We start from the raw sequence: 23,372 nt of genomic DNA, 5'->3' as shown, positions 1-23,372 counted from the left end.
AAACACATGTTTTTTTAAATATATGTTTTTGTTTGTATAAAACAAGGGTTGTATCTGAGGGCAGATGTCATAATAGGCTAATCCACACACAATAAACAGTAGCCTGCTTCATATATGGTTGAAGCTGAAGAACTGTTACTGACAAAAATCAGTTCTGGTCATATAGGATATATTATGTTATGTACCTGTATAAGAGGTTACAAGCTCATGTTTATTGGGATTTACATGAGCCTTGTGTTTACATTTCTATCTACCGCAGGTTTATGAAGAGTCATTTAAAAATTTGATGCAATCTATGAAAGGGAAAACTTCAGCTCAGCTTTCGTTTTGGGAGCCAAATATTTCTGTGTGTATATATATATACGTTTATGGACATATAACATAACAAATAGCGGTCCGTGGGCCAAATCTGGCCCTCCACAAAATTATGACATATACTATTATGTTATATAGATTAATGTACAGGCAGCACAGTGGTGCAGGGGTTAGCACTGTTGTCTCATAGCAAGAGAGTTCTGGGTTCAAACCCACCAGCCGGCTGGAGCCTTTCTATGTAGAGTTTGGATGTTGGATGTTCAGTCTATCTTCGGGTGCTCCAGCTTCCTCTCACAGACCAAAAATTGGATCAGGTTACTAAAATTGCTCGTAGATGTGAATGTGAGTGTGAATGGTTGTTTGTTGTGATTGATGATGGTGGTGATTGATGTGATTTCTCGCCCAATGTCGAGTTCTGAGACTGGCTCCAGCTCCTCTGCAACCCTGTGGAGGATAAAAGAAGACGGATGGACGTTTATGTGCATGAATTAATTTGATGGATTAAGATGTTGCACCTTTAATGAATTTAATCCAACTGACTACCCAGTAACAACCAGCCAGAAGCTGCTGTGTGCAGAGGTTGTTTCAGGTCAGCTGTAGCTCTCAGCTCCACCACTGTGCGACGCTGTTGAAAACACTGGGAGCTCAAACATCAACACAAACACCTCCCAGGCTTCGAAGACAGGAAACTGCCTTTGTTGACTCGGCAGCTGTAGAAGAGCAAGATGTCTTCCCTGGACGTGGAGGATTTCATTCAACAAAACAGAGCTCTGGCAGAGCAGGTAGAAAAGTTTCGAGGCTACTGGGAGAGCGACAAACACTGGAAGCCGAGGAGGGAGTTCATCCTGCGGAACATAAACGACTTCCAGTTCCAGCAGCTGGACCACCTGCTCTCTCTGTCCATGGTCTGGGCCAACAACGTCTTCCTCGGCTGTCGGTACGTAAACACAACGTGTTTTCACGACCACCACACTGCAGTGCATGTCTGTAACTTACAGAAGTAAAGTTTATTTAGTGTAGCACCTTTTTACAGAGCAACGTCACAAAGTGCTTCACAAGAGTAGGATTGTTAAAAATAAGAAAATTTAAAAAAGTAACAAATAAACAAACTATAAAACACAAGCAACAGATAGCACGGGGACAGTTTGAATAAATGAGTCTTCAGATCACATCCCCGGTGTTACAAATTAACTGGTTTTCCTGTTAACTGGTAACATTTGTTTGTAAATACTTGATAATAATTATATATCACTCATAATTTCGTAGACTAGACTATCCAATCTGATTGATTCAGCTTATTGGTGGTTTATGGAGTTCAGTGAAACTGGCATCAGAAATATATGTATTATATATATATATATAAATATATGTATTTTCTTCAAAATACCCTCCCCCAACCAGGTAATACCAGGTGTTACATCTAAAGGAATAAAAACATCACGTTATAAAATCATAATCAGGCATTTGCATGGTGAGTTACGTTTCCTCTCCGTGATTGTAACATCTGCTGTCGCCATGAGAGACTCCCGACGTTTACACAACAAACGTAAGCAGTTAACAGGAAAACCAGTTGATTTGTAACATCGGTCATATTGTGCACCAACTTAACATTACATGCCAAAAAAAACCCCCAGTTTCTTTGTATTCTTGTATCAAAATCCAATCATGTTTTCTTCCTGTAAAACAAAATATAACCTGTACTTAGGTAGGCTTGAACCAATCAATAATATCATGATATCCACCCATCTATCAATCATCAAACCTTTAGCAGCACAGAGAGATTTATTATGACAGGCCCACTTTTCAACATTCAAATCAAATTCCTCCCAAAGTTATGTCCTACCTGTCTCCTGTTTCACTCAGAAATACGTCACCATATGGAAGTTAGATACTCTCGAAATGAGCCACCCCTTCAAAGACACGATCACCTTTTGTTTTTAGTTGAGAGTGAGGGACAACCAGTAAGCACTGGTCAGAAGACCTAAGTGACCTACTGGTGATATAAAGATGGAGCAGGTCACAGATGTACACGGGTGCCTGACCATGCAGGGCTCTATGTGTGAAAACAAAAACCTTAAAATGAATCCTAAACTTGATGGGAAGCCAGCGTAAAGATGATAAGACGGGTGTGACGTGAGTTGTCCTACTGGACCTGGTCAACAGCCCTGCGGTGGCGGTCTGGGCCATTTGTAGACTAGACAGGATGATATAAAAAATCTCCAGCTCAGGTTGTGATACAACAGACCCGAGTTTGTTTCTCGAATGGAAGAATCATATCCGGGTCAATGATTAGATATGTTGTACCAAGTACAGCCTGATCAAATATAACACTGAGATTTCTAAGATTAGACTGTACAGCTGAAGAAAGGGACCCAGTACACCGAGCAACCTATGTTGTCTGAAGCTATGATAAGGGCCTCGGTCTTATCTGCGTTTAGCTGCAAGAAGTTGATAGCCATCCAGATAATTGTGCAAAACAGAGACATACAGCTGAATATCAATATCTTAACAGTGATAGGAGATACCTTTTTAAATTTGCTAATAATATGACTCAAGGGAAACGCATACAAAGCAAGTAGCATAGGACCCAAGATAGAACCCTGTGGGACACCACAGGAAAGACGGGACCGAGCGACACAGAAAAACTTCTATCTGAGAGACAGGAGGAGAACCAGTCCAGGACGTTCCCAGAGACACCAACCCACTGCCTGAGCCTTTCAATCAGGATGCCGTGTTCTACAGTATCAAAAGCTGCACTAAGATCCAGCAGCAACAACATCCACCCACATCAAATCACATCATTATGTCATCGGAGACTCTGAGAGGAACCGTTTCAGTTTAATGCTTCTGTCGGAAACCAGATTGGAATTTATCTTAAATTTGTCTGAATTTATCTAAATTGGTGTGTGCAGTCAAGACAGCAGTGAGCTGTCAACAACTTTCTCTAAACTTTATAAAGTCCTATAGTTTTGTGTTGCAGTTTCTTGAGATGGAGAAGATGAACAGCTCACTTAATCTACAATTAATATGACAGTAATGACTTTAATTGAGCTGTTAAGTTTAACTGAGATACATTTACCAAACTAATTAGTTAGTCCTCACCATTGAAGCCCTTTCTCGTCTAAAAGTGAAACATATTGTTTTAAGTTACTTGTAAAAAATTGTAAATCTCGCCTTTGTGTGGCTTCTTTTTAAATGTTTTCACGTGCGGTGTCTTCTTCATCTCATGCTTGTGTTATAACCTGTCATGGGCTCACTGCTGCCCCCCTGTGTCTGTAAAGCAATTAAATAAATTGGTGCTGTTAAAGGACAGGTTCACAATTTTTTCCAAGTCTGTCTTAAAACAATATTCAGATGCCCAAATGAACATTGAAATGGGGTTTTCTTCCTATAATCAATAGTCCTGTTCATACTGGCCATTACCTTCATAATGCACTTACGGTGTCAGCGATGGGGGACAAAATCCACAGTTGTCCTTCTGTGCAAAAATGTATTTAAAAGTTTATCTGAAGCTAATATGACGCTTCAAGTATCCAAATTATTCAAATCAAGTTGATATCTTTTGAAAGTTAAAACCTTTTTAGAGCCAAATTCCCTCCTTTTGTTACCATCGTTCCACTGCAGCTGAACAAGGAAACACTGTCTGTGAGACTGTAACTGTGGAAGATATCCGCTTTATTTGACAAACTCATATGACTGAAACTAAAACTAACTAAAGTTTTTAATATATTTTTTGCTCAAAATGAGAACTGTGGATTTTGTCCCCTTTCACTTACAGTATAAGCACATGATGAAGGGATTTTTTCTAATGCCCAATATGAACAGGAGGAATGATTACTGCAAGCTAAAGCTGTTTTAATGTTCATAGGGGCACCTGACTGTTGTTAAGATAGATGAAAGTGAACCCATCCTTTTTATGTTTTTAATTGCACCTGTGCTTTTCCTGCTCTCACATGTCTAAACGTCTGCAGTGAAAAAGCTCTCTTCCGGCTTTTGGCTTTAAAAAAGTACTGATCCGATACCAGTACTTTTTTTTTTTTGTTCCCTCAAAGACTAAAAAAATCTTCAGAGCGGTATGGATCCTTTCATCTAACAAGAAAGCCACGTGTCTTGGCCAAAACTGTTTCTCTAAGTTTTGCACATAGTCTCATCAGTACCAAAACACCAGCAAGTACTTTTAATGTGTAATAATTACTTCATAAATTAACATCCTGATTATTAAAATTATAATCTGTTCATTTTCTGTTGATCAGTACATCTGCAGTTTCACTGATATTTGCTTTCTTACTTGTTTTTCATGTTATCTTATAATAAATATTATGAATCACAGATGAATTAAAGATGCTTAATAATTGCGCGTCACCGTGTTGACATAATATTTCTCGTCTCTGACGGCAGGTATAGCTCAGAGCTCGTGGAGAAAGTGAAGGAAATGGCGGAAGGCATCGATGTGGAGGACGCACCGGTCTTCAAGACAAGAGATGAGATTATGAAAAAGCAACAGGTGTGCACACACACACACAGGCTTACAATACTGTATATGTTCACATATGTTGAGAAAGTTCTTCATGTATTCCTCTCTTACATCACAGGGTCGATGACCAGCTCGGGCGAATCGTCTCTTCTGGTTTTATCTGATCAGCGACTGAAGACTGGAGGGTCTCGATCGTACAGGCTGTGCTTGTAACAAAGCTTATCACGTTTCTACGGTTTATTACCATCATACATTGTTTAATACAGATGTGAATGAGTGATACTCAGATTTTTAGGCTTTTATTTGTATTATCATGACGTCACAAGAAGCTGTCGGCGGTGTGGGAACCTCACTGCTCCACTATCTCTATGCATGATCGTTTTACATTTTTTTAAAGTGTACTGATTGTTTTTAGTACTGTTTTTATAATAAATACAGATGGAAGATGACACTGGATCTTGTCCTAATGTCTGAAGTAGAATAAAGGACTTGTTTTCATAACTTTGGTTCTGTTGTTGCTGCTTCACAATTCTCAGACAAATCGTAGCAGCTGTGAGGGGAAAAACTAGGGTGCTTGTTCCAAAAGAGGTGTCGAAAATGGAACATTGGAGCCTTTTTCTGTTATATCCTCAGCTTAGAGTTGTTTTTCTACACCATATATATAGAACTTAATCTTCTATAATTGCACCATTGGAACGAGTACAATGATTATGTCGAATAAACAGATTGAGTTGTTTATTTAATGTGGAGGATAAAAACAGTAACTAAAACAAAAAAAGAGCAAGAACTGTCTCAAAGTCTGAAAAATGTGTTTTATTATGTTTATACAGCATATTGTTATAAGTATACACTTTTTTTTTTTAAATTCACAAAATTTTGTAACGTATCCCTTCTGCTTATTAGGTGAAATAAATCACTAGTCACAATATGACCTTTACTGTCTTAAAAAAAAAAAGAACTCTTATGATGACTGTCTTCCATGGATTATTTAGCTGTAATTGGGCAGCGTTAAGTCATAAATTTATACTCCTCAAATGGTCTTTTAACTGGGTATCACATACAAATAAAATAAAAAAAGACAAAACGCAGGCGTGGAAAAACAACCTGGGCCTTTGGGGAAAACAGTTGATGTCATGTGACCTGCATCGGAGTCTAGGCTCCTCAGCGGCACGGTTTGCTCTGTCGATCCCGTTTTAAACTGCTGTCATTTACAGCTGAGAACAGGGACCGGCTTTCATCCTCTGCTTGTTTGTTAATTTGGATTTCAGCTGTGTCATTTTAAAGAGAAGGATCAAAAGCACAGACACTTCATTCATGCTGTCACACGTCACAGGCGACGCAGTCTTTTTGCTTTCTGCGGCGGGTGAAATTAGAGAAAAAGCCATGTGGGCGCGAGAGACTACGATGAGCTGTCAGGAGGAGGAAGAGGAGGAAGCTGTGAGAAGTAATAAAAATGTGTATTATAGAAAATAAGCAGGATATAAACAGCGTAATGTTTTGTAAAACTAAACCAGGCAGCTCAGTAATACTAGATGGGATCATGATGCAGAAGTACACCCAACTTCTATGTGTATTTAACAACTTCATGCTGATTGCAGTTGTCTTTAAGGCTGATGTACAGAAAAATTAAAATGATTGAAATGAATACAGTATTTCCTCAGTTCAGCCGGGGGGGATTCCCTGCACCCCACTTTGGGATTCACAGTCCAAGCTTATCCTGTCCTCTCTATCATCATCTTCTACCTTGGAGCAGAAATGATTAAAATAAAATAAAAAAAGCTCAGAACCAGCTTGCCAGGGAGCCATGATTCATCAGTGCAAGGGAGACTTGGCGCTGTTGCAGCCTGTGACGTCTGCGAGCCTAAAATTACAGTGTCTCTTAAAATAACAGATATGGTGGGACAGACCAGGAATTGTTCTTTATCATCAGCAGCGTATGTGGCCGATTTGAACGACAAAAGATACCCGCTCGAAAAAAAAAAAAGGTGTTTTCTGGGTTGTTAATCCTCCTTTGCTTTTTCAAAAAAATTTCTCTGATTTGGTCATCAACCTGCTCTTTTTCCAAACAGCCAAGTTGTGTGCACACCAGCAGACAAAAAAAAAAAAAAAAAGAAAGAAAGAAAAATTTACAAAAAGAGAAGAAGAATCTGTAAAACTCAAACACTAACAGCATCAATCCAACCAAACAACAAAGATATATTACAAATTCTGTTAGCAATAACTTATTTCACATCATGCAATAAAAAAAAAGTAAAATTAAGGACAAGAAACACAAATATAAGATTGATTTCCCCTCCCTCATTTTCCTCAAAATGTATTGGCAAGCAAGTTAATGTCCATTCTGATTTGGTTGTTCTCTGGATCTTTTTTTTTTTTTTTTCAGGGTGGCACTTGAGTTCTTCTGATATAGTTGCTGTTTTTTTTTTTTTTTTCTTCTCGATGAGGTAAAAATGAGAGAATGGAGTACTCTGGGATGATGAAGAGAGGTTGATGGAGAGGAGGGAGTAGAGAGAGCGAGAGGAGCTCAGACGTCCACCCAGCTCTGCTCCACGATGGCCGTCACCCTCTTCTCGTACTCCCTCTTGTTTTCCTGATAGAGCTGTGCGGCCTGACTGTTGGCTGGGCTGTTGGGATTTGGCTCGTCCAGCAACGACTGTGGAGAGAAAAAAAAAAAAAAAAAAAGTGATGAAATAACCACGACAGATTCTCTGAATGAGGCTAAGTGTTAATAAATGTACCTGTATACAATCAGATACATACAGATCTGTGCATCAGGAATATTATTTCTTGTTTTTTATGATATCTGACGTCTTTTCTCTTTCTTGGGTTTATTAAAAAGAACAGAAAAAAGGTATAAACATAATTTAATAATTGAAATAAGACAGGATGTTCATATAACATGCTTGGAGTGCAGTAAAAATTAAATCTATACATCCGAATGCAGAATTCTTGCCTACCGATCTCTTGTTCATCATTCTCAAGACCTACGCTTCATTTTATTGTACAAATCTGGACGGTAGAAGAAATAGTGAAGGTTTTTAATCATCTACTGCGGATTATTGGAAAAGAGTTTTAATTTACCTCCATCATAATTTTTTAACCAGGAAAACCTCACTGAGATTAAACATTTATCTTTTTTTCAAGAGTATCCTGGTCAAGATAGACAGATTATGTATCAAAGTACATCACAATATCTGAATGAAACACTGCAGTTATAAATCATGAATAAAATCTCTAATACAAATATAAACCGTTTCTTCTTAAAGACAACTTAAAACTACACAATTGTTGTCTAAATCCCAGAATAAGTGAAATAAAACGACCAGTAACATTTAATGAATGAGACTAACACATGGAATCATTCTCTATCATTATATTGTGTTCACATGCACATTAATCATAATATTCCTTGTATTTCAAATCAGGCCGATGCATTCATAGATGCTGCTTTGTTGTATAGACGCAGGCAGTTAAAACAACCGACCTGGATGGAGGTGAGTATGGACGAGACATCGTATGTGGGGCTCCAGCGATTCTGAAGGATGTCTAAACATATACTGCCATCTGCATAAACTGGTAAACAGAGAGAAAACACGTTAAAGCTTCAGACCACAGAGATCAGCGTCACAGCATAATGTCACTGAGATTAAATATCAAGACATTTAGTTAAGATTGAGTGTATAAAATATCTGGAACAGATGCTCTTTAAACACTGCAGGTGAGTCTAGTTTATTTAAAACTAGCAGCATAATTCAAATAATTCATTAGTCAAAATTAAAAACATGCAACCCTAAAGAGTCAAATCTGCAATCGTAGCCAAATGCAACACTTCTTTTACAACTGGCCTCGACCTTCTATAAATAAACTTCATTACGAGGTGGGGAAGGAGATGAACGGGAAGGAGAGAAGGAACTTTAAACTTTAAATTTGGCATATTCAGTTTATACACCAATAACTGTAAACTGTAAAACATAGAGGTCAGTTATGAATATTTAAAGGTTTTAAGAAAAAAAAGGGGGACAGACACTTTTTTTCTATTTTCCATTCATGATTTGAAAGTGTGTGTGTGTGTGTGTGTGTGTTTGTTCTTCTTACCATTTGGATGAAACATTCTGGAGACAAACCGAACTGTGGGAGGCTTGTTTGGGTACTCCTCTGAAAACTCTATCAGAAGCTTAAACGTTCCTGCATATATATAGACCCAGAGGGAAAGAAAGAAAGGGGGGGCGGGGAGGTGAGGAGGGGCAGGCAGAAAGGAGGAGAACGACAGACAGACAGATAGAGAGAGAGAGAGAGAGCAATGAGGGGGGTGTGCGCACACGAGTCATTTTGTGAGGAGAATACAGATGTGAAGGCTTGAAGAGGTCAGAGAAAGCGAGAGAAACAATTACGTTACTAAAAATACCGCCGGCTCGAGTAAAGGGAGAAGCTAATCCTTCACCGTGGCAGAGATGTCGACTCTGCAGGCTAAAAAGGAGAACGAAGGAGGGAGATGACTAACAAGAGAAAACAATAAGCCCTGAGTCAGCACTTCTCATGCCTGACCTATGTCATAATTACAAAGCAGAAAAAGTGCACCATTGTGTGAATGTCCCTGAAGTGCAAGTTTGTTGCCAACTGAACCTTAAACCCCCATCTAATCAATGTTCAGCTACTTAATTACTGGACTTCATGTCAGTTATTTAAAGAAGCAATTAAGACATAATTGTGAGATGTACAGATTGCACACACTATGACTTGATAAATTATAAGCGCATATCATGTTTTTCTAGAAAATTAAAACAGAACAAGACAGATGGCCCTGTCTGTCTGCCTTCATCTATGACAACACTTTGCCAAATATAACCAAAATATAAAGAAATCTGTCTTTACCTTATTTAAATTTGTGTGAAACATCTTGAAAATACTGCAGAAGTGTGAAACACTTTGTTGTTTTAGCTCATTCAATAGTTAAATGCAGTAAATCAGTGATTATGGAGGTTAAAGAGCTGACTTGCAGCTTTAATTTGAGTGTTTTAAGTCCAGATTGGGTGAAAATTGTGGGAATTGTTGATTATTCAATACTATTATTCAACCATATTACCTTTCTTATTGTATGTACTGTACGTAAATTATGGAGGCTGTGCATTTTTCCCTGACTCATCTTGAATTTGGGGAGCGTGTACATACACTCATCCAATCAAATGTGACACGGGGCGAGCAGCTAACCCTTGTATTAAACCACACCTGACCGCTAGCAAAAGTGATGTCATAGGAGGAGGAGGTGTGTGTTTGGATGTCAGTTGGAATAAACTTTGTAACTGTGGTTGCCGCCTAATTATCAATTTCTCCTTCATCCTCTGCATCCTGATGTAACAGCGTGCGGTTAAGCCGACAGTCCTCTACAGCTCTGCGTATATCACCGCCCACCTTTTGAGCGATCCAATCAAATTCGAAGGATTGGATTTAAAGCCGTCTCGTGACGATTCCCCACTCGCACATGTTCCATGTCGCTTACTGAAGCTGAAGCTGCTCTAACTGATGTTTCACAGCTCTTTAAACTCACTGTCATTGCAGATGAAATGTGTTTGAGTAAAAGAGCCAAAACCTCTGGAAATGTATCACTGTCCACATGTATCACTGTCCACAAACTGGACAGTAAGTTAATTTAATGCGAGTCAACTTGTTATTACATGAAGGGAAAAAACTGCAATTATTAGAAGCCTTAAATGTAGTTCTTTCAAACTTTTTAAAAACTCCTGGGAAACCTGTTTGTAATAATTTATCTGTATAGCAATTTGTTAAAAACATCCATTTAAAGGTTTGGGGATGTTTTTGAGTGTGTAATTTTGTGCTTAGTGAGATTGATTACTTGTGTTTGTAACCCACTTTCACACTTTTGCCCTCCATATTTTTTAAAAATATATGACACACTATTCAGACAGCTGTAATAGATGGATTGGATAATGAAACTCTACAATAATAACAGTGCAGGAGAAAGTTAAATCAAATCCAGAGGAGCTTGGATAAACGTGCTCCCACCGAGACCGCACGTTATGGACGAGATAAATCAATATGGAGAACTTACCGTCTTCGAATGGTGTTCCCACAGGCCTGCAGAAAGACAGAGAGACAGAAAACCAGAGAAATGAAATTATTTTCCCCAACTTTCAAAAACATCCACACCGCTACCAACAAGGCCTCGGCTCGGTAGAAAACATCGTTACCGTGTATCCTTCAAGGACTCGCTCTACGGAGACACCAAAGTCTTTATTTACTCAGCTCTTCACACTCTCTGTGTAAAAAAGGAGCCAATTAAAACAGTTGGCTTCGTGTTGTACATTTCTGGCAGCTTCTCCTTTTGACTTTGAATTAAGTGAGGTACTATTAGCAAGTCTATTTATACTTTAAACCCATGTGTTTTACTCTGGGTTTGTTTTGTTACACCTTGTTGCTCCTTTGTTGATTTTTATTACTTTTGGCTACCCTGTTTGTGTTCTTGGTGTTCATTTATTGTTATTTTTTGGTAGTCAAAACAATACAAGTACTTCTCTATTCAAAAAAACAAAAAAAAATCATGTTCCTTCTTGCTTTTTTCATGAGTCATTCTCCTTTCAATTGCACCTTTTACTTGAGAGATATCACAAATCTGAGGAAAGTCACCATTTCGGTATCTGTACTTCTCCCCCCTTCCCTGACCCATCACCTCCAGCCACAACAACGTCTCTCCGCCTGTCCTGCCATCAAACACCTGCTGATTCTCTACTGATTTTTTCCAGGCTGCTCTGTGCTGCAATCAGAGCTGTAATCAGAAATTTCTTTTTTTTTTTCCTTTTAAAAAAAAAAAGAGCAGGAGACTGAGAATGAAAAGGGGTGCGCTGAGGGAATCTGTGCATCACAATCGCAGTGGTACAGTAAAGACAGCAGGGTGGAGTTGGATTTAGAGCATGACTCACCCAAAAATAACAGCGTTCCAAAGCATGATGTTGTTCTCTGACGGTGCGCCGCTCACACCGGTAGGAGGGTCTTCTTGAAGTCTAGATAAGACGGAGAGAAAGGGACACGAGAGAGAAGAGGGGGCAGGGGACGACGGAAGGACAAACAAGAAAGAGAGGAAAAAAGAAAAAAAGTGAAGAACACGAAGACAGCAGTAAACAAGGCAGAGAGAAGGATAGACAAAGACAAAGACAGAAAACAAAAAGGAAAGATGGGGAGTCAAAAAGAGACAAACAAGGACAGAAAAGAAAAAGATGATGGCGAGGGAAAAAGAAAGAGACACAGGGGAGAGAAAAGGCAGAAAGAAGAGGCAAGGATGGGAGAGAGCGTGAGGGTTTTAATTAACACCTTGACTGCAGGATAATTATCAGTCATAACACGAACTGCTGTATCAACATGACTTCAGTAGACAGCAGGGCTCGCAGGATCAACCGCACACTGCCCCGTCCTGCCGTCACATGTCAGTTTACATAAGCTATACCATTAACGCTCGTCTCAAACGCTACTGTACTGTGACCGTGTCCTCTGCCAGCAACAAAGCCCTGGTGGAGTTGACCCCGAGAGCCACTGAGCTACAGTCGAACTTCACCTGAAATAACTTCTGACAAAACGCTGTCGTCAAGCTACCCGGATGACGCACAGATACATAAACAAACCCTGAAAGAATGGAGAGGTACCCTCATGTTTATTTCTATCAATAAAATGTTTGTTTTGTTGCTCTCCGTTGCTGATGTATGTGACACACTGATGACACAAGTGACGCCTGGTGTTCATGAAAGGTTCTGGGTTTGTTTGTTTTTTTAAACTAGGATAAACTACCTGGTGCAGAGGAAGTTATGCGTTTTATATCTGCAGCAGCAGCAATGCTGTTGTTAACCGATTGATTGTTCGATCTATAAAATGGCAAAAAAAACAGAGAAAAAGGTCGATTAACTGTCTCCGAAAAGCCTGTGATGAAACCTAAAATGTCTTGTTTTGTTCCGCCCGACAGTCCACAACCAAAAAGATATTCAGTTCACTATCATACACCAGAAAACATTCACATTTAATAAGCTGGAGCAAGAGAAGTTTGGCATTTTTTTCTTAAAAAGTGACTCAATCAAAAATGAATAGATTAGTTTTGATTAATAGTTGACTAACTAGACTAATAGTTGGTGATTAATTTCTGTTGATCAACTAATTGTTGCGGCTCTATTACAAATCACGGTTAAAGGTTTTTTATTTTAAAAGAATATAACATCTGAAAAGTGACGTATGAAGACGTCACTTTGGGCTCTTGGAACTTTTGTTGAGCGTTTATCTTTATTTTTGGACATTTTACAGCCCAAGTGATTCATCAGACAACCCAAAAATAATCATAGATGGATTAATCATTCTTGGAAGGTATCATTAATGGATTAATGAATACCTTAAATCATTACTTGCAGCTCCACAAAGAAAACCTGCCTGAAGCTGTTTGACAAGTGATCTCTGGAAAGTACAGTACAAAGATGCCACAGCAACAACTGCCTAGCAACAAAGGATGTCAACAAATCAAAACAAATCAAAAATAAGTTTCAGACAACAGCCTCGGGTTTGTTCAATTCCTGATCAGTGTAGCATATAGAGCAGGTTTCCAGTGGATCGGGCCCACGTGACAAATAAAAACAGAGTGTTGAAATGAGCCTTACACCTCAGAGTAGACTGGCAGATCCCTTCCTCAAACTCCGGGTGCTTTATTGAGTACACAGTAAAAAGGTCTTACATCAAATCGCCGATGCATGTAGGCCAAGTTCAGGATCACCACAGACAGACTATTTAGGCCTACAATCCCACGCCTAGTATAAAAGCTGGTTTAATAAGAGCTTACAGCTATAAAACAAGGTAGGCTGATTTGTACGTCTGTGTGTGGATCCATGTCTAAGTCCCTAGCTGCAGACAGACCCGCTGCAATTAACCTCATTTACCGTAATCTGCCTGAGCTCTCTGCTGGTAGAGGGATGCTCCACTGAACTTCTCCTCTAGACACACTCATAGTTACTTTATTTTACTCCTAAACTGGGGATTACTGACCAGTTTGCGGGCAGCAGATTAAGGGAACTGCTGGTTAAGTCTAATGGGTTTTTTTTTTTTTTTCATATAATAATTTAGAGATTAAACAATTTGTTGATTAATCAATAAGTCTATTGGCAGAAAATTAATTGGCAACACCAAGAAAAACATCAAGCTTCCTTTTCTCTATTTTATATCTTTATAAAGTGAATATCTTTGGGTTTTGATTGGACAAAACAAGACATTTGAGGACATCGTCTTGGACCGAAATAGACATTTTTTCACTATTTTCTGACATGTTGCAGGCAAAACAACTAATCGATTCATCTAGAATATAATTGGCTTAATAATAGATCATCAAATTAACTGTTAGTTGCAGACCTGTATAACTTCTGTTATCAATAAAATACTTAAAAACAGTGTTGTCAAGGAAAACCCTCCACATCATGCAGTCAGTTCAGTGACTGACGTAGCTTACTTTCATTTCACTTAAGTCTGCAAGAAATTCTCTCATTTAGTGAAATCAAACGTCCAAGCTTACAGACCGACAAGAGACACACAAACACTCAATACCAGCAAGTCATAAAATGTGCAAAAAAGAAATCTAAGATTGGCTAAATGTCAAAGTATCTAATTATCAACCTAAACCAGTCTAGCTAAATAGCTGCTGTAAGCTATAATAAAGCTGAATCCTCACTTAAATACTGTTCAGAGCAATGACGGTCAAAAAAGAAACCGGAAGTATTGAAGAGTGAGGTGATACTTGTGGGTTGTACAACTTCATTGCCTTCAAAAGTTATTTTGAGAAAAAGAAAGACAGAAAGTGATGCTTTATTAAGTATAATCTCAGGAAATGCTATACAAAAAAGAGCAATATAGTTAATTTAACAGGGCTACAAAAAAAAAAATCTTATTAGTGCTGGTCTTTAAACCCCTAAGTGTCATTTCACATGTAAAGTACTGAGCCAAAACAACACACGACAGTGTTGCTGTTAGAATAATTACACACCTCAGTTTCATGACACACATTGTGCAAATAATTTGACTTAGAGATCAAACAAGAGAGGTTAGGCAATATCACGCTACAGTGAGTTCAATCAGCAAGCCTTGGCGTGGACACGTCAGGCTGATCCAGGAATGTGCCATTGTTTTTTTCCTTGCCTCAGTGTGTTACAGTTTACCACCTGGGGACTGGCACAGCAGAGTAGAGTTACACTGACACCTTATCCGCCCTGCTTCAACGGCTGTTCTCAGCAGAATAGCTTAGCATCTTTTTTTCCACTGACTGTTTTGTGTGTGTGTGTGTGTGTGTGTGTGTGAATAACACACAAACACATATACGGTAGGATGCCATATGGAGCATGGCAACAGATTGAGAATAGCAGGTAGTACAAGGTGTGATTGTCCCAGGAAAACCTAAACATGCTCCTCACAGCAGGAACCTGATGATAACCATATACGAGGAGAACATTGAGATTGATTAAATATACTGATTTAAAAAGAGAAGCACTAAGCAGAAGTGGCATGCACAAATCTAGCCATCCTAAATTTTAAGGTGGATCACCCCCTGACCCCACACACATGGAGTTGTGCAACACCTGCAAGCCACGTTGCTGCCAGGGAAGTATAAAAACCATAATGTTAGCTGGCTGGTTAAATTTAGTGCCTTTTTAGCAGCAGGATTTAAACCTACAGCTTGCAGACTGCACGGAGTAGTTAAGATAAATCCTATCTCATTTAGTTTCTAATCAGGGGGAAGACAAGGGGTTCAATAAATTGTCCAGAAGTCTTTTGATCCGCACCTCAGGTAACCTCAGCTAGCTGAAGTTAAACGAAACAACAGAAACATACAAACTGGGCAAAGAAAAAAACAGAAAGACTAACCTAATGATATTCCCTGGGTACAAAACACTGCACACAACAAAACTGCCTTATTCAGATACCGTCTAGGTAGCATTTAAAATATCTAACTGTGTATTGTCAATCCTACAGACATCAGCTGCAGAGACAAAACGTGTAAATTAACGAATGTTTTCCGCAGTAGCTCCAGTCTGTCTTTATATTCAGTTTCTTTTCACGAGAAGCTAAAGCTAAAGCTAAAGCTAAGCTACCGACAAGCTTCATCGGCTAACGCTGCTAACAGTTAGCTGCACACACAAACACAGAGAGATGACTGCCAAAACGTAGCCGTACCTTTTAAAATCTCTCATAAGCCGTCTCCTCGCCGGGGTCGACATTATTCAAAATGTTTTTTTTAAACTAAACCAGGACCATAAACCGAATACGATCTGAAACCAAATCCGGTGTTTCTTCCGCCTGTAAGCCCCTTTTCTTCTTCTCTCAAAACAACTGGCTAGCTCGCTATTTATGGTGACGTCGGTTGCTTACAGTGCTGGCCAGCAGAGGTACAGCCCCTTTTATATGCCACAGATAGGATGTCGATGTAAAACATGTTAATCAAAACGCTTATCAGATGAAAATCAACTATATTTCTGTTGTAACCTTGCCCAATATTTGAATAAAACACTGTTTTATCAGAATCAGACACAGGTTTATTGCGAACTAGGTTTTGTCATACAAGGAAATTGGCAAGTACTGCAAAATACAAGAAACATAAGTGACACATTAACAAGCGAAGATATGAAAAGTGTTATGAGAATAAGTTTGATGTGCAGTTTTGTACAGGAATGTGCAAAATACTACACAGCTCTATTATTTAAAAAAACAGATATATGATATCACATGCTGAAAATCAAGGTAACCCGCAGTCTGGTGTCATCCCATAGTAACATATTCAAGCCCTGAATTTACAAAATATGCAGTCATTATCATTTCTGAAAACCTGTTGTGTAAAATTCAAAAATATAGCCTCTACATGGCTTCAGTATTCTTATGGAAACTTAAAGTATTTCTGTGATACTCCTAAAGGCTTTCGCAGCTAGTATCATTGTAACATTCCTCTATAATAGTGTTAGTGTCTGTATAATATGATGCTTAATGGTACATTTTTGCATCCTCTATGCTTCATGGACAGATTATGAGACATTATGAGTCTCTGCTGTTGGTTGAAAACTGCATTTGAGTATTTTGTTTATGCAGGAGATGAAGAAAGGTAGAGGTCAGAGTCTGGCAGGTCCACATATTATATGTAAAATATGATAAGAAACCATCAAAGGAAATATGTGAAGCAGGTTATATTTTACTATATGGCTATCAAACATGTATAAACAAAAATATTATTAAAAATGATATCAGATGAGACAGGAAATCCCCATGTATACCTGAGTTCTTTGCCTTTTCAAAGAAAATCTTGATAACAATCACAGAGGCCTAAAACAGAGGCTTTGGCTTAGGGGCCACCTGACCATTTTGGCCCTTAGTCCTGTGCCCAGAAGACCCTTGTGGTAACCATCCATTCCTATGGTATCATCAATATTTGTAATTCTCATAGTGGCAAATTGCTCAATATTGAGTTTATAAGAACCTTATTATCAGCAAATTTTTCATCTCTACTGTTATTACTAGTGTGTGATATTCTCATAGGTCTGTGGCCCTCAATGGTTTACTATACAGTGCTTTTATCACACATAAATAGTAATCATTGCACAACTCTCCTCCAGTACACCATGCTTTATTCACCTGACCAAACGTTTGCGGCTATCTTGCCCTGATGAAAGCATCATTCATGTCATCCATCTCCTGATGTGAGTAGAGGAGAGGATGCAACCTGTTATCCACCTACTATAATACAATCACCCCATCTCTGACTTCTGGAGGGAGGACAGGTGAAAATAAAAATTAATGTGCACTAGTCTAATAATCTACTCAGCAGTAAGTGGCTTACCTTGAATCTACATAATCCATCTGTAGCCTGCATGGTCCTGTCTGTGAAGTGATTAACATCAAGTCAGTGAAAATATGGACTGACTTTTAAATCAAGCACTGTGACTTCACTGGTCGATGTCATGCGGCAACCTTTGTATCAATGGAAAAATACAGCAATTTTTCAGTGGGAACAAATCAAGAGTGACTCACCAAAAGATTGTAAAAAGTAAAGAAGAACACGCAGAGGAACTAGAATCAAAGGTAAGAGAATAAAAATGGTGTCAACCTGCTGTCATTTCAGATAATCTGATATCAGGAAATATGTTTTAAAGCTTAGGAAACAACAAATACTAACTCAACCTGCGTAACCCCTAATAATTATCAGATACTTAAACTTTGGACCCATTTTGGTACTTGACATATTTACCTGGATATATTGTCTGAATGTAAATGATGCAGAGATGAAGTTTGGTAGCAGAAAATGTTTCAGAGACCTAAAAATTTAGATGTTTCAGGATGAGCCTCTTAGAATCAAGGAGCCAGAGCATCTTTCTCTAGCTTTCTATAACTTGCTGTATGATATTCAGACAAACCTCTTTTCACTGTCGTTCTGTTCCTCTCATTTTGCTCTGACAGTCAGCAATAATAGAAAAGACAGAAGTGAATATGAACCGGTTTTGTTTTGAGGATTTTCTGCTCGAAAATCTCTCACGTCCCTGTTACTGTTGCTACACTGCGCTCTCCATCCATACACATAATCTACAGCTAAATACAACAAGTGCTCAGGAGATTTATAAAAAGGCATTGTGGGAAATAAAAGAAAATCATTCAATGCTGTTGAAGTCGATGGGAACGTTTGAGGAGAAGTGCGAAATATGGCAAATATGTGTTGCACATCATAGAATGATGATGAATAAATAAGTGGGTTTTTTTTATTTCACCTTTATGAAGATTTGACTAGGAGCACATTTAGAGAAAAGCCATGGAAATCATTGCACAGAAATTACATGTCAACAACACTAGGCTGCTCCTCTGAACTATATAGGCTATAGAAGTACATCACATTATGCAAACATAAAACAGAATACTTGTCTTGCAGTGTCAAATATCTCTGTGCCTTTCTCTCCATGCTGATGTTTGATCACAGATCTGTGTGTGTTTGCACAGCAGTGGTCCATGAAAATTATGAATAACATGAGATAATACAATGATTAGGGCGATACTGCAAATAAAACAGGCCCCATGTAAACACAACACTCTGATAGTGTGATTATGCCTGCAGTCAGGGAGAAACAAAGTAAAATATTTGTCTGCCAACGCTGTCGTAAAGTTTTTGCCATGTGTTTTAATTGGTTGCTTCTTGTTTTTGGTGTTGTTACATCATAATTATTTGAGTTTTTATTGTGTGTTCTGTTTCCCACACATCATCATGTAATTATTTTTATCTTTTCTATTTTTACATATTTCATTCCCCCTCGGCATCCCTCCTCTCTTACGTACAGTGATGCCTGGGTGTTTTAATTGACTTGCCTGGTAGATTAAATTCCCCTTCATAAATCCGTAATAACATGTTGAGTGTAATTTTATAGGTCACAGTGTTGTTGTAATGTGATCACTGGCAGTAGTCACATTTATTGTATATGCATGTAAAGTATCTGGTAAAGTGACTGCAGGCTTTTGTGTAACTTTATTGTCATTGTTCATTGTCTTCTCTTCTTGGGGGGGAAAAAAATCCAGCTTTTACTAGACTTTTGGCAGAAAGATCACATGAGTACCATCAGTCCCCCTGCAGAGCTTCAGTGAAAACCCACTCAAAGCTCCAGCAAATATAACTGTCTATTTAATCTAGCTTAATCATTCTCTTGACCATTTCCCTGGGGCGAGTCCAGATTGCAGCTATCAATAGACCCGCAGCCCTGTTAGCAATTCACTATTGTGAGAATGTAGGTCACACACACACACACACAAAAGGGCCTGGTCACAAAATCTTTTCTGGCTCCCCCAAGAGCCAGGAATGAAAAGCATGTTCTTTATGTGATGCAAAACACATTTACATCATCACACGTTGCTATCTGGAGTCTTGGAAGAGGAAACTGGTTTTCTTTATAAGCTTTTATCACTTGTATAAACCTGATTTTATCTGCTGGTAAATGGTGAACAGGGTATTTAAGACTGATGAAAACTGAGAAAGTGACAGATTCAACTTATTTGGGTTCTTTTTCAATATAGTTTGTTTTAATAATTCTCTGTCTGACTGCTTTATAGAGAAAAGGCTGACCCTCTGTCTGTCTGCCTGTCTGTCTGTCTGTCTGTCTTTCTGTCTGTCTGCCTGCCAGCGGCTGGACAAAGGCCTGGATTCAGCCAAAATAGGCAGGAAGAGAGTCTCACTGTTGAGCTCAGGTGCTTTTAATAGAAAGGGCACAGAAATGGTGCTGAGAGAGAAAGTTTCTCTTGATCTATCCCTCTTATAATATACCAACAAATACTGTATATTTTAAAAAACAGGGTTATAATAGTTTATGAACTGTTAAACAATTTAACAACTGGCTTATTATAGATGCTTCCTCTTTATTCTGTTTACCAGACTGGAAAATGTTCATGATGTTCAAAATCATTAATTATTTTGCGCATGAATAACCACACTTGCAGTGAGGTTTAAGTAATACATTGAGGGTTATTTTAAATATCCCTGTAATACTTCAAACTTGAAGTTAAGTGTAACTTATCTTTTTGTAGCCTAAAAACAGCCACAGACAGAGGCTGCTATAATTCCTACCTGATGATATATAACATCTGAAACCCTCTCTGAATCTTTTGGGCAAAGTTATTACAGATTTTCCAGCTCTGTTATGATGGAGGTTCCTCTTCAATCACAGCTACAGTACCTTAACATTTTAAATGAATGTTTTTTTTAATTTAAATGGTAGGTCTACCTTTTATTTATGCAGTCAAATGTTTCATTATGTCTTCCCTACATCTGAACAGGTGTAGTCTTAAAACTATCAGTGTTTCTACTGGAATTCAAGAACTGGTTGAACCTCAGTGTGCCTTGAATTATGTTTCCCTCCCTCTCTCTTGCTCATGTTCTGTGAACGTAGAGGTCACTCAGGGTTTTTACCTCACTCATCAGTCTCGCTCTAATGATCCATTAGTCTCCACAGAAACCTGCTGGCGGCAGCTCCAGTCTGAGTGTTAGGGTGGGACCAGGATGGAGCCATCAACCTGTACAGCGGCCATCAGCCCTAATGAGGAGTGAAGCTTTAAGATGGTACAAGTTAATTGTCTCATTAGAGCTGCAATGTCTTGTTACATCTGCATGGGCGATAGTGGTAATTAAATTACACGGCAGACTGGGTAAGTGTTGGGCAGCCGGTCAAGCCAGTGGCCCATCAGAGCGTCTCGGTCAGATTTTAGAATCTGTGAAGGGCAGCGGTAATTTCAGTGGCAGTGACGAAGTTTAAACTAATTAACATGATGGCTTTTTTGGATCTTGACAATTTTAATATACAGAATCTTCACATAAGATGCCGCAAGGGTGAACATGTTTACAACAGACTATATGATCTGTGACATTATCAAGTGCTTTATATTCAGCTGTCTCCTTAATTATTGGTTTATGCTATTCTTTGGCTTTCAGTCAGTCAGTCAGTCCACTACTTTGGTCCACACTGAAATATCTCAACAAATATGGATGGATAGCCATTAAATTTGCTACAGATATTCATGGTACCCAGAGGATGAATCCTAATGACTTTGGTGATCTCCTGACTTTTAATCTAGCACCATCAGGAGATCACAGTTTTCACATGTTCATATCCAATGTTGAGATATTCAACATCTACTAGATGTATTGGCACACAATTTTGTGCTAACATTAATGGTTCCCAGATGAAGTATCTTTAAGCCTTTGGCAATCCTCACACTTTTCCTCCAGTATCATCATCAGGTTCATGTGTGGTTTGGAGTGAAATGTCTCACAAACAACTATAGGATGAGTTGCCATAAAATTTAGTTCAGATATTCATATTCTCTGCAGGATGAATTGTAATAACTCTGCTGATCCATTTACTTTTATCTTGCGGCAGGTTTGTTTGTCCATTATCTTGTGGGTATTTTGTTTATGACCAAACAACTAATTGCACCAATGGTGTTTCCATCAGCCTCAGCTGTACTTGTTTTTAGTACTAATTAACAAATCTTAGCATGCTAACACACTAAATTAAGATGCTGAACATGTAAATATTACCTGCCAAACATTAGCATTGTCATTCATTTGGCCTCAAAGACTTGCTAGCGTGGCTGTGGATTCTTGGTTTTGTTATTAAGTACTTTATCTCGGTCATGCTGGATATCTTAATTTCTGTGTTCCTGAGTAAAACATTGTGTTCCATGGAGGAACACAGGAATAGAGATAAAAAGTGAATATGGTCTCCTAGTCATCAAATAAATCTTGTACAAGCTTTTTTTCAGACACTGCAACAAAATTGCTAATGGCTCTACCCTACTGTAACCAGTGGATCTGTTCAGCCTCATGGTTAAGGACAGATATAGTCCTTTTTCATGGAAGACATTTTAACATGTCAGTAGGAAAAGCAAAGGTGTGAAAAATAAAACTAATGATGGCTGAATTCCATTTGGCTGCTTCAGTTTCAAGGTCTTGGCATTGTGCATGCTGGCTCACTGTCACACTGTCATGGCTTAAGAACAGATTGTTAATGTTATTAGTAACACCTGTGCTTTTCCTGCTATGACAAGTCAAAACATCTACTGGGAAAAGAGCCTACTAGGCTGTTTTATGCAACACATCCTCATAATATAGGTCTAACATAGGTCAATGACCTATATTTATATTTACGCCATCTAGTGGCCATAATAAGAACAACCAGAGGACCTCTAGAACGAGCCATACGATCATAATATGCCGCTTTCGAAAACTGTTACAAATCACTGTTTAAAAATAATTATGTTTTATGACATGACAACGCTGTGGTTAAGGTCTGGTTAGGTTTTGGCACAAAAACCACTTGCTTAGGGTTCGGGAAAGATCATGGTTTGGGTTAAAATGATCACTTGAAGAGTGGTTTATACCTCCTTAAAGTTACGCAACCTTCATCATCACAGCAACAGTAAACACCACAACGTTATGTCTTGACTCGTGGTGGAAACAGTGGTTTCCTGCTCTAAAGACAACTTTTTGCTATCTAACTATGTAGCCATCTACCCAACCCGCCTCGTCCTAACAAGGCAAACATCATCTTATCAAGTCACCTCATATGAACATCATGTGAATGCGTCATTTCCCACGGTCATAATTACTACGGTTGCACAAACATAACTATAGGTCGTTTTTGGAGGCCTGAATTATACAATTTACAATTTAAAACTTCATTTAACAGACGCTTTTATCCAAAGCGACATACATCTGAGAGCTGATACAACACAAGCAGGGATATAGACCTTCATTGTTGATTTTCTTGTGAGGACAGGCTGGTTTTATGATAGCCTACATTTCTTTCTCATTGTTAATTTCCTCAGTTGGATGGTCCACCCAAGTTGAAAAAAACCCAAAAGTATTGCAGTGAGGTGTTAGTCCGTCTCAAGCCTTCAGAACAGCTTCAGTGCTCTTTGACTCTGCAAGTCTTTGGACTCTACTGGAATGACGGACACCATTCTCCCAAAAAATAGTCCCTCATTTGGCGTTTTGATGATGGTGGTGGACAGTGATGTCTAACATGTCAGTCCAGTATCTCCC

At 38.7% G+C, this 23,372-nt stretch overlaps 2 protein-coding genes across 2 annotated transcripts; one reads left to right on the top strand and one right to left on the bottom strand.

The window, feature by feature from the left end:
* Nucleotides 1-997: 997 nt before the first annotated feature.
* Nucleotides 998-5,290, top strand: cdkn2aipnl (CDKN2A interacting protein N-terminal like). Its single transcript, XM_067608583.1, has 3 exons — nt 998-1,252; nt 4,714-4,819; nt 4,908-5,290. Exons 1-3 carry the CDS (start codon nt 1,041-1,043, stop codon nt 4,914-4,916), a joined length of 327 nt encoding a protein of 108 aa, XP_067464684.1. The 5' UTR covers nt 998-1,040; the 3' UTR covers nt 4,917-5,290.
* A 291-nt stretch (nt 5,291-5,581) lies between these two features.
* Nucleotides 5,582-16,181, bottom strand: ube2b (ubiquitin-conjugating enzyme E2B (RAD6 homolog)). Its single transcript, XM_067608581.1, has 6 exons — nt 15,989-16,181; nt 11,725-11,805; nt 10,857-10,882; nt 8,885-8,974; nt 8,274-8,362; nt 5,582-7,442 (listed from the first exon to the last, which is right to left on the bottom strand). Exons 1-6 carry the CDS (start codon nt 16,030-16,032, stop codon nt 7,314-7,316), a joined length of 459 nt encoding a protein of 152 aa, XP_067464682.1. The 5' UTR covers nt 16,033-16,181; the 3' UTR covers nt 5,582-7,313.
* Between the last annotated feature and the right edge of the window lie 7,191 nt (nt 16,182-23,372).

Source organism: Thunnus thynnus, chromosome 13 (assembly GCF_963924715.1).
Source record: "Thunnus thynnus chromosome 13, fThuThy2.1, whole genome shotgun sequence".
NCBI classification, from domain to species: domain Eukaryota; kingdom Metazoa; phylum Chordata; class Actinopteri; order Scombriformes; family Scombridae; genus Thunnus; species Thunnus thynnus.
This window is presented reverse-complemented; position numbering and strand designations above follow the sequence as displayed.